Source organism: Lupinus angustifolius, chromosome LG20, assembly GCF_001865875.1.
Source record: "Lupinus angustifolius cultivar Tanjil chromosome LG20, LupAngTanjil_v1.0, whole genome shotgun sequence".
Lineage (NCBI taxonomy): Eukaryota > Viridiplantae > Streptophyta > Magnoliopsida > Fabales > Fabaceae > Lupinus > Lupinus angustifolius.
The window spans coordinates 1,036,312-1,051,930 of record NC_032028.1 but is presented as its reverse complement, the minus strand read 5'-3'; the positions used below and the strand labels follow the sequence as shown (position 1 = coordinate 1,051,930).

The 15,619-nt window shown below is 31.8% G+C and overlaps 2 protein-coding genes across 3 annotated transcripts; one reads left to right on the top strand and one right to left on the bottom strand.

Moving 5' to 3' along the window:
• On the bottom strand, positions 606-6,949 carry LOC109336467 (iron-sulfur protein NUBPL). Of its 2 annotated transcripts, XM_019573080.1 has the most exons (10): positions 6,944-6,949; positions 4,000-4,015; positions 3,910-3,938; positions 3,717-3,828; positions 3,508-3,630; positions 3,203-3,300; positions 2,931-3,057; positions 2,463-2,548; positions 1,713-1,838; positions 606-1,131 (listed from the first exon to the last, which is right to left on the bottom strand). In XM_019573080.1, exons 3-10 carry the CDS (start codon positions 3,925-3,927, stop codon positions 973-975), a joined length of 849 nt encoding a protein of 282 aa, XP_019428625.1. In that variant the 5' UTR covers positions 3,928-3,938; positions 4,000-4,015; positions 6,944-6,949; the 3' UTR covers positions 606-972. The 2 variants fall into 2 exon arrangements, with proteins under 2 accessions (XP_019428625.1, XP_019428626.1); XM_019573081.1 differs by lacking the exons at positions 1,713-1,838; positions 6,944-6,949 and having other exon boundaries at positions 3,910-4,047.
• Positions 9,335-11,232, top strand: LOC109336466 (cytochrome P450 94A2-like). Its single transcript, XM_019573079.1, has 2 exons — positions 9,335-9,939; positions 10,035-11,232. The coding sequence occupies exons 1-2, from the start codon at positions 9,360-9,362 to the stop codon at positions 10,988-10,990; spliced, it is 1,536 nt and encodes a 511-aa protein (XP_019428624.1). The 5' UTR covers positions 9,335-9,359; the 3' UTR covers positions 10,991-11,232.

Here is a 15,619-nt window from a genome sequence, read left to right as displayed (position 1 = left end):
AACATATTGCAAGCTTTATATTGAGGTGCATGAACATATTCATATTGTTAATATTGGATAAGATTATATAAATCTATCATCTCTGAAACCCTTAAGTGTGAACCTTATACATTGAATCGTTTTCTTTTTGTTACAACAGTTGAAAACATTACTGGGTTGGCAAAAATTAGAACTTGGTTGAGTAGAAGGGAAATGTAAAAAAACGGAATTCTTCATAATAACTCACATTACCTATTGTAAGTAAGTGAATGCTATGTATCTAATGTTACGAGGGATCAGTCATACTTTACTTTTAATAGATATATTCCAAGTAATAAAGTAGTATTTTTCTGAGTAAATGCGCATATAGAAATTGCTAGTAATATATTCCAAGTACCCCAAAAAGGTGTGGCTAATAATACAGATTGTTTTCAATACGTTTGGTTGAACAACCTTGGAAAAGTTTTAAGACTACAACTAACGAACTTCATATTCTTTTGGTCCACTTGAGGATATATTCCCCATTGCCACACCCTATATTATTCTTGAAAGCAACCATAACACCATACATAAAAACTACCATATGATTGTAGATCCACAACACACCCTCTTTCAAAAGATGCTGCTGAAGATAACTCTCATATAATGCATCCAAATAAACCACACAAAAATACATAACTTGGGCAATGGTATAGCAAGAGATCTCTGTAGCAGCATGTACCCTCGATGTTGCAGTAAAATCAAACTGCTAATTTGACTAGTTAAAGCACCATTGACTGCTTATTTTGAAAAAAAATGATGGAGATGCTCGAATCAACAAATTTAAATAATAAGGCAGGCTCGCCATTTTAATACAATTTTCGAGGAATCAAATGCTGCGTTCTTTAGGTAAAGAACATCAAGGTAGACAGATCGGTCCTCCTTTCTTCAATATGCATGAACAGGACAACTTGTTCACAGACATACAGAGCTATCATGGCAAAGTGCAGGATTTCATAGTTTAATCTCTGGTGGAGACGGTTGTTCCTTAAGTTTCTGAAGAACTTTTTCAGCTAAATCACCGTATGCTTTGGAAACTACTGAATCCGGTGCAGCCAACACAATGGGGTGCCCTTGATCACAAGATTCTCTGATCCCCACTTCCAGTGGTATCTGGAATAGTTAAAATGAAAACTTGTCAAATATATTCAATAATAGATAGATGTTGCAAATGTTGCATTTAAGAAGATTGAGAATAGAGGTGGCTGTATATCAATAATTCCAGACAAAAATATTACACCAATAATTTAAGAGATGGATGTGCAAATGCAAAAAACCAAAATGTAGTCCAGCAAGTTAGATATAGTTAAAACTACCACATGATCACAGATTAGATATAATTAAGAACTCATTGCTTGTGTCAAAAAGTGATTAGTTGTCACATTAAAATTTAAAACATCTATCAATAAGTAAAGAGGGTGAGCCTTTGACACCATAATGGTAAGATTGCTGCTTAACGACCAAAGAAGCCACAAGTTCAAATCCTGGATACAACTTTCCCACTTACGAGGGTAAGGTTGTGTATATTTATCCTCCCTATACATCACTAGGTGGGAGCCTCGTGCACGTCGCCATTTTTTTATTACTAAGTGACTAAAAGTCTCTGTAGAATTGCTTCCTTCATTAAAATCCCCATTAAATGATCTGCAAATTTTCAAAATAAACAGTAATATAAGCACATATAATAAACATACCTCGCCCAAAAATTCTAATTCCATTTCACCCGCTGTCCTACGAGTCCCTCCTTCACCAAATATGTATGAAGGTTCACCACAGTGTGGACACTTAAAGCAGCTCATGTTCTCTACAATGCCCAAAATCTATAAAAATAGTTGGAGTTATGCATGGACATCGAAGGTATTATGATGAACTCGTAGATTATAGATGATATGTGAAGATCATATCAGAATAAGGGACGATTGATATATTTCATAATCTGCACTCAAATTGGACACATAAATCATGTGGAAAAAACATGCATGAAAAAGACCATGTAAGTGCAAGTGTATATGCTTCCACCAGATATTTGATAGAAGTTATGCTTTCATCATTAGTTGAAATTATTTTAGCATTATAAATAATTTACTTCAACAATCCATTAGGATATCTAAACGCAAGGCTCTCTGATGCCCGGAACTCTTCAGATCTACTGAATCAACAGAATTGGGAATTCCAGACAACCAACGAGGCAGAAGTTGAAGTGCCACTAGATAGCTCAAAAACCATGTAAATAATGCATTCGTTTAGCATGATCATGTACATATATTTCCTTAAAAAGATATTGAGGTGAATCACAATGAAGCAGTTCTGCAGTCTAACTTAGTATATGCATATGCTCTACATGTTGAAGTTCTGAACACTAGCAGAAGTGCATACACATGTATATTCTGACTCAAGAAAATTCAACACTGCAAAAACACAAGCACGTCAAATAATTAACATACCGGAACATCAACTTTATCGAACATTTTTACCCCCCTCCTGGCATCCATTAATGCGACATCTTGAGGAGTTGACACAATCAGTGCACCTTCCATAGAAGCAACCATGACAATGAATAAAAAAAGAAAAACAAGTGACCGAAACTTGATAAAATAAGTCAGTTTGGCGAACTATTAGTAACAGTATGCAACATAAAAATATCATGACACTTCTGTTTCATTATCTGACTTCAATTTAAAACCACGTGTTTTGATGCTTATAATTCATTTGTCATTCCACTGAGAATGTTTTTGTAAGGCTTATTGCATATATCGGGCAGACAAGAACCACAAAAATTAAACTGCAAAAATCCAGAAAAAGGCAAAGGTCCATGCTGTTTGTCGAAGAATTTGCTTCAGAACTCACACACAGGTTATCCTCCAAAGAGACTCTACTACAACTATTTTCCCAACTCCTCAATTGTTAACTACCTGATAATTGCAGCTTCTGAGACATAGCTATCTGAACATCACCAGTGCCAGGAGGCATATCCATTACTAAAACATCAAGGTTTCCCCAGTCAACCCCCCTTGTCATTTTCTCAAGAGCATTTGATACCTACGACAATCCATTCACAGAAACTCGAATAAAAAAACAGTAGAAGTGGCGGTTTTGCAAGAATACTTATTCAATTACAGGAGTCATTTAAAGATAGAAATAGTAACACAAGAAAAATCAAGAAGAAAGGAAGCTACGTACATACCATGGGACCTCTCCAAACAATTGGGGCATCCTTCTCCACAAGGAACCCTATTGACATACACTTGACCCCATAATTTTCAACGGGAATCATTTTCATATCTGAAAATAAGTGAACAGAAAACTGTTGGTACAAACACTAATGGAAGCAGGAAGAATTATAAACATAGCCATAAAGTAAACTAAGCATAACATACAATTTATGCATGAAAAGAGCAGCAGCCAATGCACGAGTCTCTCAGCTAGTGGGGTCTCGGAAGGGTATATAATATATACACACAAATAATGATGATGGAGAGAGATGTATACCTAAATTGACATGAGGTTTGGTATTGATATTCATCATGATGGGAATATTGGGTCCATATACATCAGCATCAAGCAAACCAACCTTGAGTTGGCACCTAGTTGCAAGTGAAACTGCTAAATTGACTAAGAACAAAAATCATACAACATTAGATGATGATTATTGATAAAAGAGAAAGAAATGAAAAAAGAAAAATGAGTAACTAGAGTACCGGCGGTTGTAGATTTTCCAACACCACCTTTACCGGAGGCGACGGCTATGGTATGTTTAATCCCATCAATACGTAGATTCTGCTTCGCGTATCTCCGAACACTTCCAAGTCTCTGAAACCAAATCAGAATTCAGCATTCAAATCCAATAATAACAATAACAACAGAATAAGAACACAAAGTGGGTTGGCTCACCCTAAACACTTCCCTCATCGTCAATTCAATTTGGATTCAAAACAATGCACGCCTGCCTCAACTTCACTCTCAATTTCCCTTTCCCAGTTGAACTATGAACCCTAACCTAATCACCTTCCAATGTCCAAGAATGAGGGTAAATGTTATGTGATTATTCCATTCGATTCCATTGACTCGCGCCTAAACCCACAAAAAAAATTATGAGCCCTAGTAGAAAACATAAATAACATGTTATTCTATTCGATTTGATTGGTTTAATTAAAATTCTTAATCCAAAAATTATATGTCATTTTAGTTATGTTTAATGTTTTAATAAAAATGACAAGTCTACTACATTTATAAAGTGTTAAGTTAGCATAAAATATCATAAATATTGTCTTGTATATAGGAATGATAATAAAATTTGAACATGTGGTACAATAGATACTCTACCTCAAATTCATCCAGTTAGTATATTTAAAATTATAAAATTAGATATAAATATATATATATATAATAAAGAAATTTGACACATATATATATAAATATATGTTTTAGGTAGATTCGAAGATAGTAGTATCTTTTCATATCCACTTAATTCAACTCCGACTCGCATGGCTATAAGGTAGAGGTGGCGAATAGTAGGGGTGAACACAACCCAACCATGCCCGCTCAATCGGTTTGACCCAATCATAATCAGGACGAATATTGTTGGGTTTCATTGAATTTAGGGTTGAGGTTCAAAAATTAGACTCAATCAATATTTATGATCGAGTAAGAGACAAACATGAGTCATCTCAACTAATCTCATCGTTATTCATTTATCATGTTGTTGTTTATTTGATTTTGTACGGATTAATGCATCTATTTGATCTTAAATACCATTGGTTCTCTAATTTGTAATCATAAATATACATGATTAACAATATATATATATATATATATATATATATCATTTCAAATGTCAAGTTAAATATTTATAATCATATGTAATATTGACAAGACTTTATCTAAAAAAGGTGTGTATTATATTTAATTGAGTAAAAGGTTAGTGTCAAGTTAAAAAAAAATAACTCCATCAACATTTAATGGAGACGATTACCTCACAAAACAAAAGAAAAATATAACTTCTAATGGTAATTCATTTTTTCATAAAAATTCAAAACACCTATTCTATTTGGTGCACGAACATAGATTATCATATATTACTCGTGATTTGAGTGGCAATCAAATTGTTAAAATTTGTCTCTTACTCAACCCTAAATATTAGTATACTTATTTTTTGAACTCGAGCCTGTCCCTAGACCCGAAACTAACCCGACCTCAAATATCGACTAAGACAACCTTCAAACTCGAATCTAAATTCGATTAAATATAATGCATATCTCTTTCAGATAAAATATTTTCAATATTTTACTTATAATTGTGAATATGAAATTTCACATATGGACATGATATATGTATATATCGTTAATCATTACATATGATTAAAAATTAGATAATCAATGAAACTTTCGACAAAAGATACATCATTACATACAATTGAATAGAAACATAATAAATGAGTGATTATGAGACAGATAGATCAGTTCATATTTGTCTCTTACTCAACCCTAAATATTGTATGAGTCTAATTTTTAAACCCAACCATAGACTAATGATACTCAATTTGATCTGACCAGGACAAAATCGAATGAACGAGTAGAGTCAGATTCAACTCACTCCTAACAATAACAATAGAATGATAATTAAATAATATATGACTTATTAAATAAATATTAAAAAAGTTATTTTAGTAGTATGATATGATACTATTGCAATTATTATTTAATTTTGAGTTTTAAATAATTAATAGTATCTTATGATTTTATTATACGATTTGATTTATAAAATATTTATATATGAGTGCACAATGTTTTTCAAGCAATAAACAAACTTAGACATATTCAATATATTCAACCACAAATTCTTATGATGTACCAAAAAAATTACAAATTATTATACTTGACATTTGTATCATTGTATCCTCAATCTTAAATTAAAGAAAATGATTCAGTTAAATTATTTCTCTCCCATGAAAGAAAAAGGAACGTCACATACAGAAACATCATTAACCCTTGTTAAAATGATACCCCAAACAAGTGATACACACATCATCCTATTTACCAATACCAAGGGAAGGTTAAAGGATCACAACTAAAAAAAACCACTTTACCAGTGAATACAACTTGGAAATGACAAGTATAATAATTAAATGGTGATAGAATTTGGAGATATTTTGTGACTAAATCTTGAAATAATAAAACATGTTTTTAAAACACAAGCTAGAATGTGGAGAGTACGGCTCTAAAGCGGGAAGGCCCATCTCACTTCATACCGTGTCGTGTATGCGAATGAGGTAGAGGCATTGCTACTATTACATTGGAGGCTCGTATCGTCGGCACTAGAATTTGCGGCATTTTTCTGTGTTCACGTGTTTTTCTTTTTATTGCCATTTCACATACTAATATTCTTTTGACAAGAAACTACAGTGTTCTATTGGGTGTAGGATTGATCTGAACTAAAAAGTTTTCCTGCATGAATCTCGAAGGCTTCTAACATTGTATTGTATAATCATTTTAAACAAATAAACAAGTGCTACTATCAAGTTCACTTGACAAAAGAGATTTGGATTAAGTTTATGTTAGTTGCCATTTTTTTTTAGTATAACTAAAGGTAAGAAATTAATCTTCTTTAAGATATATAATCGATATTCTTAATAAATACTGTTCACAGAAATCGAACATTCAATATTTTAATTTATCCGAGAATTTAGTGAGACATTAATTAACGTTTTGATTGATTCATTGAAGTTAGAAAATGTATTGTCATTGTCTATCCTCCACAACTTTTAGATAGCTTTGATTTTTAGAAGAGATTAATTAATAATTATCTAAACTTTAATGTATGGAATGGGCCACCATAATAAGAATTAATTGAGGAGACCCACATCAGTGTGATACTATTATAAAGTAAAATTGATAAAGTTATAAATATTTAATTTTTTTTAACTGACTTGACATAATAAAATTGGTCTGAGACAGAGTTTTGAACAGCAGATCATTATTCCCCTCTCATATCATAAAGATCTTCTTCAACAGTGGCACCATGCAGTTCTTTTTCCATTTAACACATACCTAGTAAAGGTAATCAAATTCAGCTGGTAGGACCTTATTATCTCTTACTTCATATCAAATATTTAATGTAGTTGTTCAATATTTAACACTTAAAAAATTAAGTTTGTTGGTCAAGCTGGACCAAACATTGCAGATCCACACGCTCAAGATATGTATAATTGGGAAACTCATTCTTCCATTGTTTTGCGCACAATTGGTGCTAGGAATAGATAAATAATTCTGCATTGGTTACTTAATAGTTTGACTACTTATTCTTTATTATTCTCTCCATATATTTCATAAAGATTTGATTATCTCAATAAAATAAATAAAAAAGATATCAGACAAATGAGCATATTATTATGCGTGTAATATTTATATATTGATAGTATAAAATTTATACACTATTGATGTATCATGTATCATTCTTTATATTATTTTTATTTAAAAATAAATAATAATTAAAAACGAATAATAAATAATACATAAAAATGTAAAATCTCTTACAAAAAAAATAACAATTCAAATACCACTTATTAATATTAGCAAAGATTGAGTTAAAGAATCTAATTGAGTATGTAAACAAATAAATGTAATTTTTCAAAGAGTTTATTTTCTCTCAATAATAGACTCTCTATCACTCGGATATGAGAATGAAATTTTTTTCTTTATTTTAATTTTGTTATCGAAAACTAACTTCAAATTAGATACGTTAAAACTTAATTTGTGCAATGTATCACAATCTCCGTTCAATATTAGAGAATATCTGAATTCAATTTTTATGACTTGTCATTAGGCAATTATTTATATTATCTTTCCAATCACTGAAATAATGAATGACTTTATCATTCTAATGAATTAATGTAAGAATATTTTGGTGATAAAAGCAATTAATGAGCATGAAATTTGTAAAAAATCTCATAAAAATGATGAAAACTATAATAACATGAGGTGGTACAACAAAGTGTGATAATTTGTAAAAAAAACTACAAAATATGAATTTTAAATTAAGATTATTTTCTTTGGACCAATCCTCACACATAAAGTAGGAATTGCTAGATTTGGACCCCTGAACAGATGGTATTGGAAAGAAAAGAAATGACTCATGAGATGACCATTCTCCTAATCAATATCCCACGTTTTTCTCACTAATTAAAGTGTTACTCTCATGGTCACTTTTTAATTTCCTTTTTAAACGTTAGCATTATTTGTTGTTTTATAATTCTAACATTCTATTTTTGTATCTAATTAATTAAGCTTATGTATAATATTGTGACTAAATCTATCACACCCATCTCATTCAAACTTCATCCTCTCTGTTAGAGGTAGCTTGCTGCACAAGCTAGCTACTTTGATAAGTGCAACACTTACTTGTATTTCCCTTTATGACAAATTCTTGTATTTAAGCTCACTCTCCTTTGTATATTATCTCTTCCTTGCTTGAAACTTGAAGACTCTAAAGTCACTGAAAAACGAAAGTCCAGCCATTAAATTATTCCCTTTATCTTTCATAATCTTAAAAAAGCCATCTTCCAAGATTAATCCAATATCCCAAATGATATTAAGTTAGTGAAAGGGATGGGATGTGCTTTATTTAATTTGTGACGTAAAGGATGACACAAGAAGAATAGAAGATACCATCAACCTTGCCTCAACTAGACAACATGTGTCTAATAGGAGAATCAACATTATTTGTCCTACTTTGTATTATTATTCATATCTCAGTCCAATTAAAAACTTACATTTAGTTAAAAATAAAAACAAATAATTTTATATTACTTAATCAAATTTAATTGTCTAAAAACTAAACATATGTTTTTTTTGGAGAATTGATCTTTTTCCTAATACGAATATATGATGAATATAATATCTATGTAATATAATATCTATGTACTGCTAATGATAAAATTTATATATAATCAGTCCATCATTCACTCTTCATTTAAATTACTTTTTTAAAAAAGTTAATACTAATTAAAAATAAACGATAAGTAATACAATAAAAATATAAAAAACTCATACATTATAAAATATATATATATATATATATATATATTTTCTTGTATAGGATACTATCACCTCACATTATTTCCATAGGTAAATGTCTACGTAAGAATTTTTTATAATATAAATTAAACACATAACAATCCAACAACGTGCATATACAAGATAAAATTAAGAACGTGCATATACAAGATAAAATTAACAACGTGCATATATTAAAGTTGAAGTATAATAAAATCAAACAAATATGACGTTATAAATAGGGAGATTTGATAGTGATAAACCACATGGTATCTAAGCAAAATACAAGATATGGAAATTGAAACATTAGCCTTAGCCTCTTTGTTTTTAATAGTGGTAACTCTACTTTGGTTATCAGCGACAACAAAACCATGTTCCACCACCACTCCAATCTTTCCAAAAGTATACCCCATAATTGGTTCAGCTTTCTCCATCGCCGCCAACGACCACCGCCGCAACCAGTGGATCTCCCACATCCTCCACAACTCCCCCACTGCCACCTTCGTCCTCCACCGCCCCTTCGGCTCTCGCCAAATCTTCACAGCCAACCCCGCCAATGTCCAGCACATTCTCAAGACACACTTCCACATTTACTACAAGGGCCCTACCTTGAACAGCGCCGTCGGAGACTTCCTCGGCAATGGCATCTTCAACGCCGACGGTGACAAGTGGAAGTTCCAAAGACAGCATTCTAGTCACGAGTTCAATACTCGTTCCCTTCGCAAGTTCGTTGAAACTGTTGTTGATGATGAACTCTCCAACCGCCTTATCCCAATTCTCTCACATGCTTCCAAAACTCAAACCACATTCCATGATTTCCAAGACATACTTCAGCGTTTCACCTTTGACAACATATGCAGAATCGCATTTGGTATGTAATGTTCTACACTTCTACACTTGTACTTGCCTTCAATCATTTGCGAGAGTTTAATTTTGTCTCATTTTTGTTGGTGTTTTTCCAAATAGGTTATGACCCTGAATACTTGATCCCCTCCCTCCCCGAAACGGAGTTCGCCAAGGCCTTTAACGATGGAACAGGAATCAGTAGCCAGAGGTTAAACGCCGCAGTTCCCTTATTTTGGAAGATCAAGAAGCTCCTCAACATTGGATCAGAGAAGAGACTCCGTGTAGCCATATCCCAAGTGAGAGATTTAGCTACAAAGATAATAAGAGAGAAGAAGCAAGAACTCAAAGAAAAAAACACGCTGGAATCGGTAGACCTGTTATCAAGGTTCTTGAGTACAAGCCTCTCCAATGAAGCGTTAGTTTCAGACATAATAGTAAGTTTCATACTCGCTGGAAGGGACACTACCTCTGCGGCATTGACATGGTTTTTCTGGCTTCTCTCAAAGCACCCTCACGTGGAGAAAGAGGTTTTGAAGGAAATTGATGAAAAAAGTGAGGCATCAGCATCAGCATATGATGAAGTGAAAGACATGGTGTACACTCACGGTGCATTGTGTGAGAGCATGAGGTTGTACCCGCCAGTGTCTACAGGCAGAAAGGAAGCATCAAACGACGACGTTTTACCGGACGGGACATTTGTGAAGAAAGGGACGAGGGTGGTGTATCATACTTATGCAATGGGGAGGTCTGAGAAGATATGGGGGCCTGACTGGGCGGAGTTTCGGCCGGAACGGTGGCTGAACCGGGTTCAGGAGGATCATAAGTGGAGCTTCCAGGGTGTGGATCCTTTCACTTATCCGGTTTTTCAGGCTGGGCCGAGGGTTTGTTTAGGAAAGGAAATGGCTTTCTTGCAAATGAAGAGAATGGTGGCTGGAATTATGAGGCAGTTCAAGGTGGTTCCGGTGGTGGCGGATGGGGTGGAGCCGGAGTACACTTCCACCTTTACGTCTTTAGTGAAAGGTGGGTTATCTGTTAGGATTGAGGCTCGCAGTGCCACCAAGACACATTCTTCATGATAATTGTTCCTCTCCCGTAATGAATGCAACAGAGAAATAATGAAAAAATCTGGCCCTAAAATTCTAAAAATAACATGTAAAAATATATTTTAACTGATGATGAATGATATAATCACTATATATTTGTATCTTAATCTTGCTACTGTTTAGTAAAAGTTTATCCAATTAGTTCAACAAATAAGTTAGGTCACATTTTAAGAAAGTTTTGCATTGATGCATATAAATTATACAACACGAGTTTGTTTGGTCCATCTTTCATGACATTGTGCACTATTGAGAAATGTTGTTCTAATAATAAGAATATTTCCTTGTTGCTTAATTGAGGGATTTTGCAGATAAATTTTGTATGTTCTTTTTTCTTGTTACTTCACTACTTAATCATCTTTAATTTCTAAGTGACTTAATGATGTGCTTGTTTGATTGAACATAAATTATATGCCAAAATAATTACATCCATTTGTCTCTAACTAATCAAATATTATTAGATGTAATATTGTTAATTTTAAAAATTAATTTTATTTGATGTATATTTATCAAAGTCATATTGATAATATTGTATTAGTCATAGAAAAATTGATATGTTATTATGTTATTCAACAATATGTGGCTGGTCGTGTGATAACGATCGAGAGAGACGAAAATAACTCCTGCTGAAAACGACAAAGTCTTTTACTCCATCAATCGTCAGAGAATGAGGGAACTCAAAGTTAATTCTAAACACATGTTGTTGCACTCAACTTTACCTGAATAATAATTAATAATAACTAATGCTGGCACTCTAAATATGGAAATTTCTAATTTGGGAAAGAAAAATTCTTCTACTTTCTCTTTTTTTATAGTAAACTTGTCTCGACCCACTTGATGAAATACATTTCTTTTAATATAAGATCCATGAATAGAGATGAATGAAATATGATACCCTCATCATATATATATATACAATTTTTTATAGGTAAATATTAATATATTAATATTTATTGTAAGTGAGACTCGAAAGTATAACCTTTTTTACTTTACTCTTTAAATCGTTAGACTCCCATCACATCATGCAACTAATGAGGGTAGTTTCAAGCCCCATACTCAACAAATATCAATACTGTTCTTCAATGGTAGTGGTTGTCTAATCATCATATAGTCACTTATGAGACTCACTAAAAATGGAAATTGCTATATGAAGTATCAACATTGTACCCCATTGCAAGCTATATGCCCTTGTTAAGTGGAGACACATTCACGTGCCACAAAGACAACTTCATCAAATATGCACTCTGGCATGTAGGGTGGATATGGGTTTGATTTAATGTGTAGGTGTTCAAAAGAAGATACATTCAAATTAAAGAAAATTGATTGAGTTAGTTGATTTGGATAAATATCATTTCAACTTAGGAATTTGTATATAACTAACTTGTTATTGATTGAGTTGGTTGGTATGTATTTATTTGTGAACTATAAATTGCAAAATAAATTATGGAAAAAATGGCAAAGGAATATATCTATTTTACTATTTCAGCCAACTCAAGTTAAACTTTTTCACTACCAAATCAATAAAATGATGATATCATTTAAAACTACTAAAATGAATACCACACTATTAGAATTAAAAACAAGGCAACATGATTGAAAAAATATCACCTCAAATAGCCAATTCAGCCAACGTAATATAAGAAATATAGCACATATTAAAAGCATCACATGATTGTATTTTAACTTATTATATATTCTCCACAAAGTATCACTCAATAATCCATTCCTTAGTTTGTTGTTTTAGGTTATTGTCATTTATTAATTACAAATCACATTTTTTATATTAATCAAGTCTATTTTTTTACTCTTGAGAAATAAATAGAGTAATATAGTTAAAATACAATACTCTTTGATTTCTTAATCCAAGTGCATTAATATTAAGCAACTAAAGAAAATAATAGAGGGAGCATATTTCAATAATAAAATTAAAGTATATTTCAACTTATAATGGATTATTACAATTGAAAATGTATAAAAGAATGAACTTTAAAATAATTACACTGAAGAGAGAAATAAAAAAATGTCAAGAACTAGATATCCTATTGAAGAATTTGTCTGATGACAGAGACATTCATCAATGAAAAAGTGGATCAGCAGAACAGGTAGGTTTTAACATGATGGGAATTACATGTTCTCAAATGGTGTCTCATTCTCTGTCTCAAACCAATCATATATTGACATATAGATAAAATGAAGCATTCTGATTGACTTGGAACATAGAACGAGACACAATTTGGGACATGTAATATTTATCCTGTTTTAACCTTATATATATATAGAGGGTCATTAGTTTTTTATATATACTTGTCTATTTGAGAGTAATATATTAAGGATGAGTTGGATCAGGAGTTGATGGTTTTGAAGGACCTCGTGGAAGCAATTGCAACAAAAGTTCTTCCTGTAATGGCCTGCATGCTGCACCATATTGAGGAGAAGCAACCAAAATAGCAAAGATGATAAAAAGAACTATCAACATGATCCTCATGTAACTGTAAAAGATAGACATGTCTGATTTACTTTTGATATATATAGATATGATGAATATTTAAGAAGGTGCACACACATATATATAGTGGTGCGAGCCATTGACTTGTGTGGTGAATTGATCAAATATTGATTTCTGAGAAAACTTATGGCTTGATTGCACATGCTGCCATGCATTTTCATGGTTGAAAACTATATTGCTAAAACGAGGTTGAATAAATCAAAGTAAAGTAACTTGGACGCCAAAACACCCATCTTCCTTGAAACTGCTACATCCAAATCAAGTTTCTTGATTATTGACTAAAGATATATGGTTGTATCAAAGATCATTAACCTAGACTAAGTAAGAAGAACAAACATCCTCTATTCCAATGAAATCATGTGACGTTGTCGCTCTTCAATTAAATCATATCAAATAATATAAAAAAATTAATTTATATTTTTATAAGTTTTTTTTTTAACCAAATTACATTTTTTTCGTTAAATGATGACACATGAAAATCAGAGATCTCTTTTTAAATAAGAAATATACTACAACTAGCCAAGTTAATATTACTTTATATCGTACTAGTTTCAATTTTTCTATAGAAGGATTAGTGCCCACAATAATCTTATGGAGGTTCACGATCATGGGAATGGAATTCAAATCTTCTCTATTATTTGTGCCAAAAAAATGCTCTCTATTACTGAATGAAGATTGTAAAAATTAATCTTTAATGATTATGACTTTAAATTATTTTTCAATAAAAAATAAACTATTAAAAACAAATGTTCTTTCTCCTTATATTTCAGTAATATGGAAAGGAGTTGAATTCCGTAATGAGTTAGGATAAATTATTTTACTCTAATTAATATGCATTTAAGATTCTCTTGGGTACTAGAATGCGAAGGCAATGGAAATGTTTAGATTATTTAATTAATAATTCATCAGTTACTTAATTTCTTAATAATTAATTATTTAATTAATACTTAATTAATTATTTAAAATTACAAAGATAGAGCATGATATCGACTATCTTTTGACTTTCGTGTCACTTTGCAAAATAATAATTCATTAGTAGCTGAATTTCTTCTTTTAATTCTTTTGAAAAGTACCTTTGGACTTATCACTTATTCAAATGAGGAAACATATATGGTTTTCAACGAAAAAAATTATGTTAATCATTAAAAAAAAATCATTTATCCTTTACCACGACCTGGTCTCTGTTGAAAAACCTTAGATAATGTGTTTGTTGTGTGGATGTGGAGCATGTTAAAAAATAACTATACATGATTCAATGAAACAAACGTAATATTTAATTATCGTATGCTATGACCTAAACATTGAAACATCATGCATGTATATATGTATTTAAGAGTTTACTTCTCTTACTTAACTCCTTTTTATTATGACCAAGGGTGCTAATATTTGAAGTTTGATTCGTTCAATGTTCAATCTTCAAGTTCAACCCATATTGCTCAGTCAATCTAAATGAGTTTTCAAAACCACTTCAAGCTTCAGCAAGACACAATCCTAATAAAAAATCTAACCAACTATCCACTATATATATGTATGTCCCCTCAACTATCCACTAAAAACTCTAACCAATTCTAGCATAGAAACTCATCCAATAACAAAAGCAAAACAACTAGAGACTTAAAAGTACTCGAAGCTAGATCAACTTTTTTCCCATTTAATTTCATCATAGAAAGAATCATAGGCATGTCTTTGTCTTTTTGGAGGGTGCTTTTCTCAATTATTCTTATGACCATCTTCACCATTTTGGTTGCTTATTCTCAAGTTGTAGCATCTTGCAGGCCATGGCAAGATGAACAATGGGCAAGTCCAGATCCAATTCATCCATAAATCTAAGTATAAATGATTTGGTTTTGTTGGCTCACTTGCAACGAAAAGCATCCACAAGAAGTTGTTCATCCTCTATCTAGCTAACTCCAAATCATTAATTGGCTTACTCACCCATGCAACCATTTATTTCCTCCAAAAGGTTCTTTTATGTTCACATTTTTTTTGGGGTGATAAGTTCACGTTTTCATTATGCAATAAAACATTGACCCAAGTTAATTGTAATACTGATTCTAACACATTATACACACACACACACATATATATATATATATATA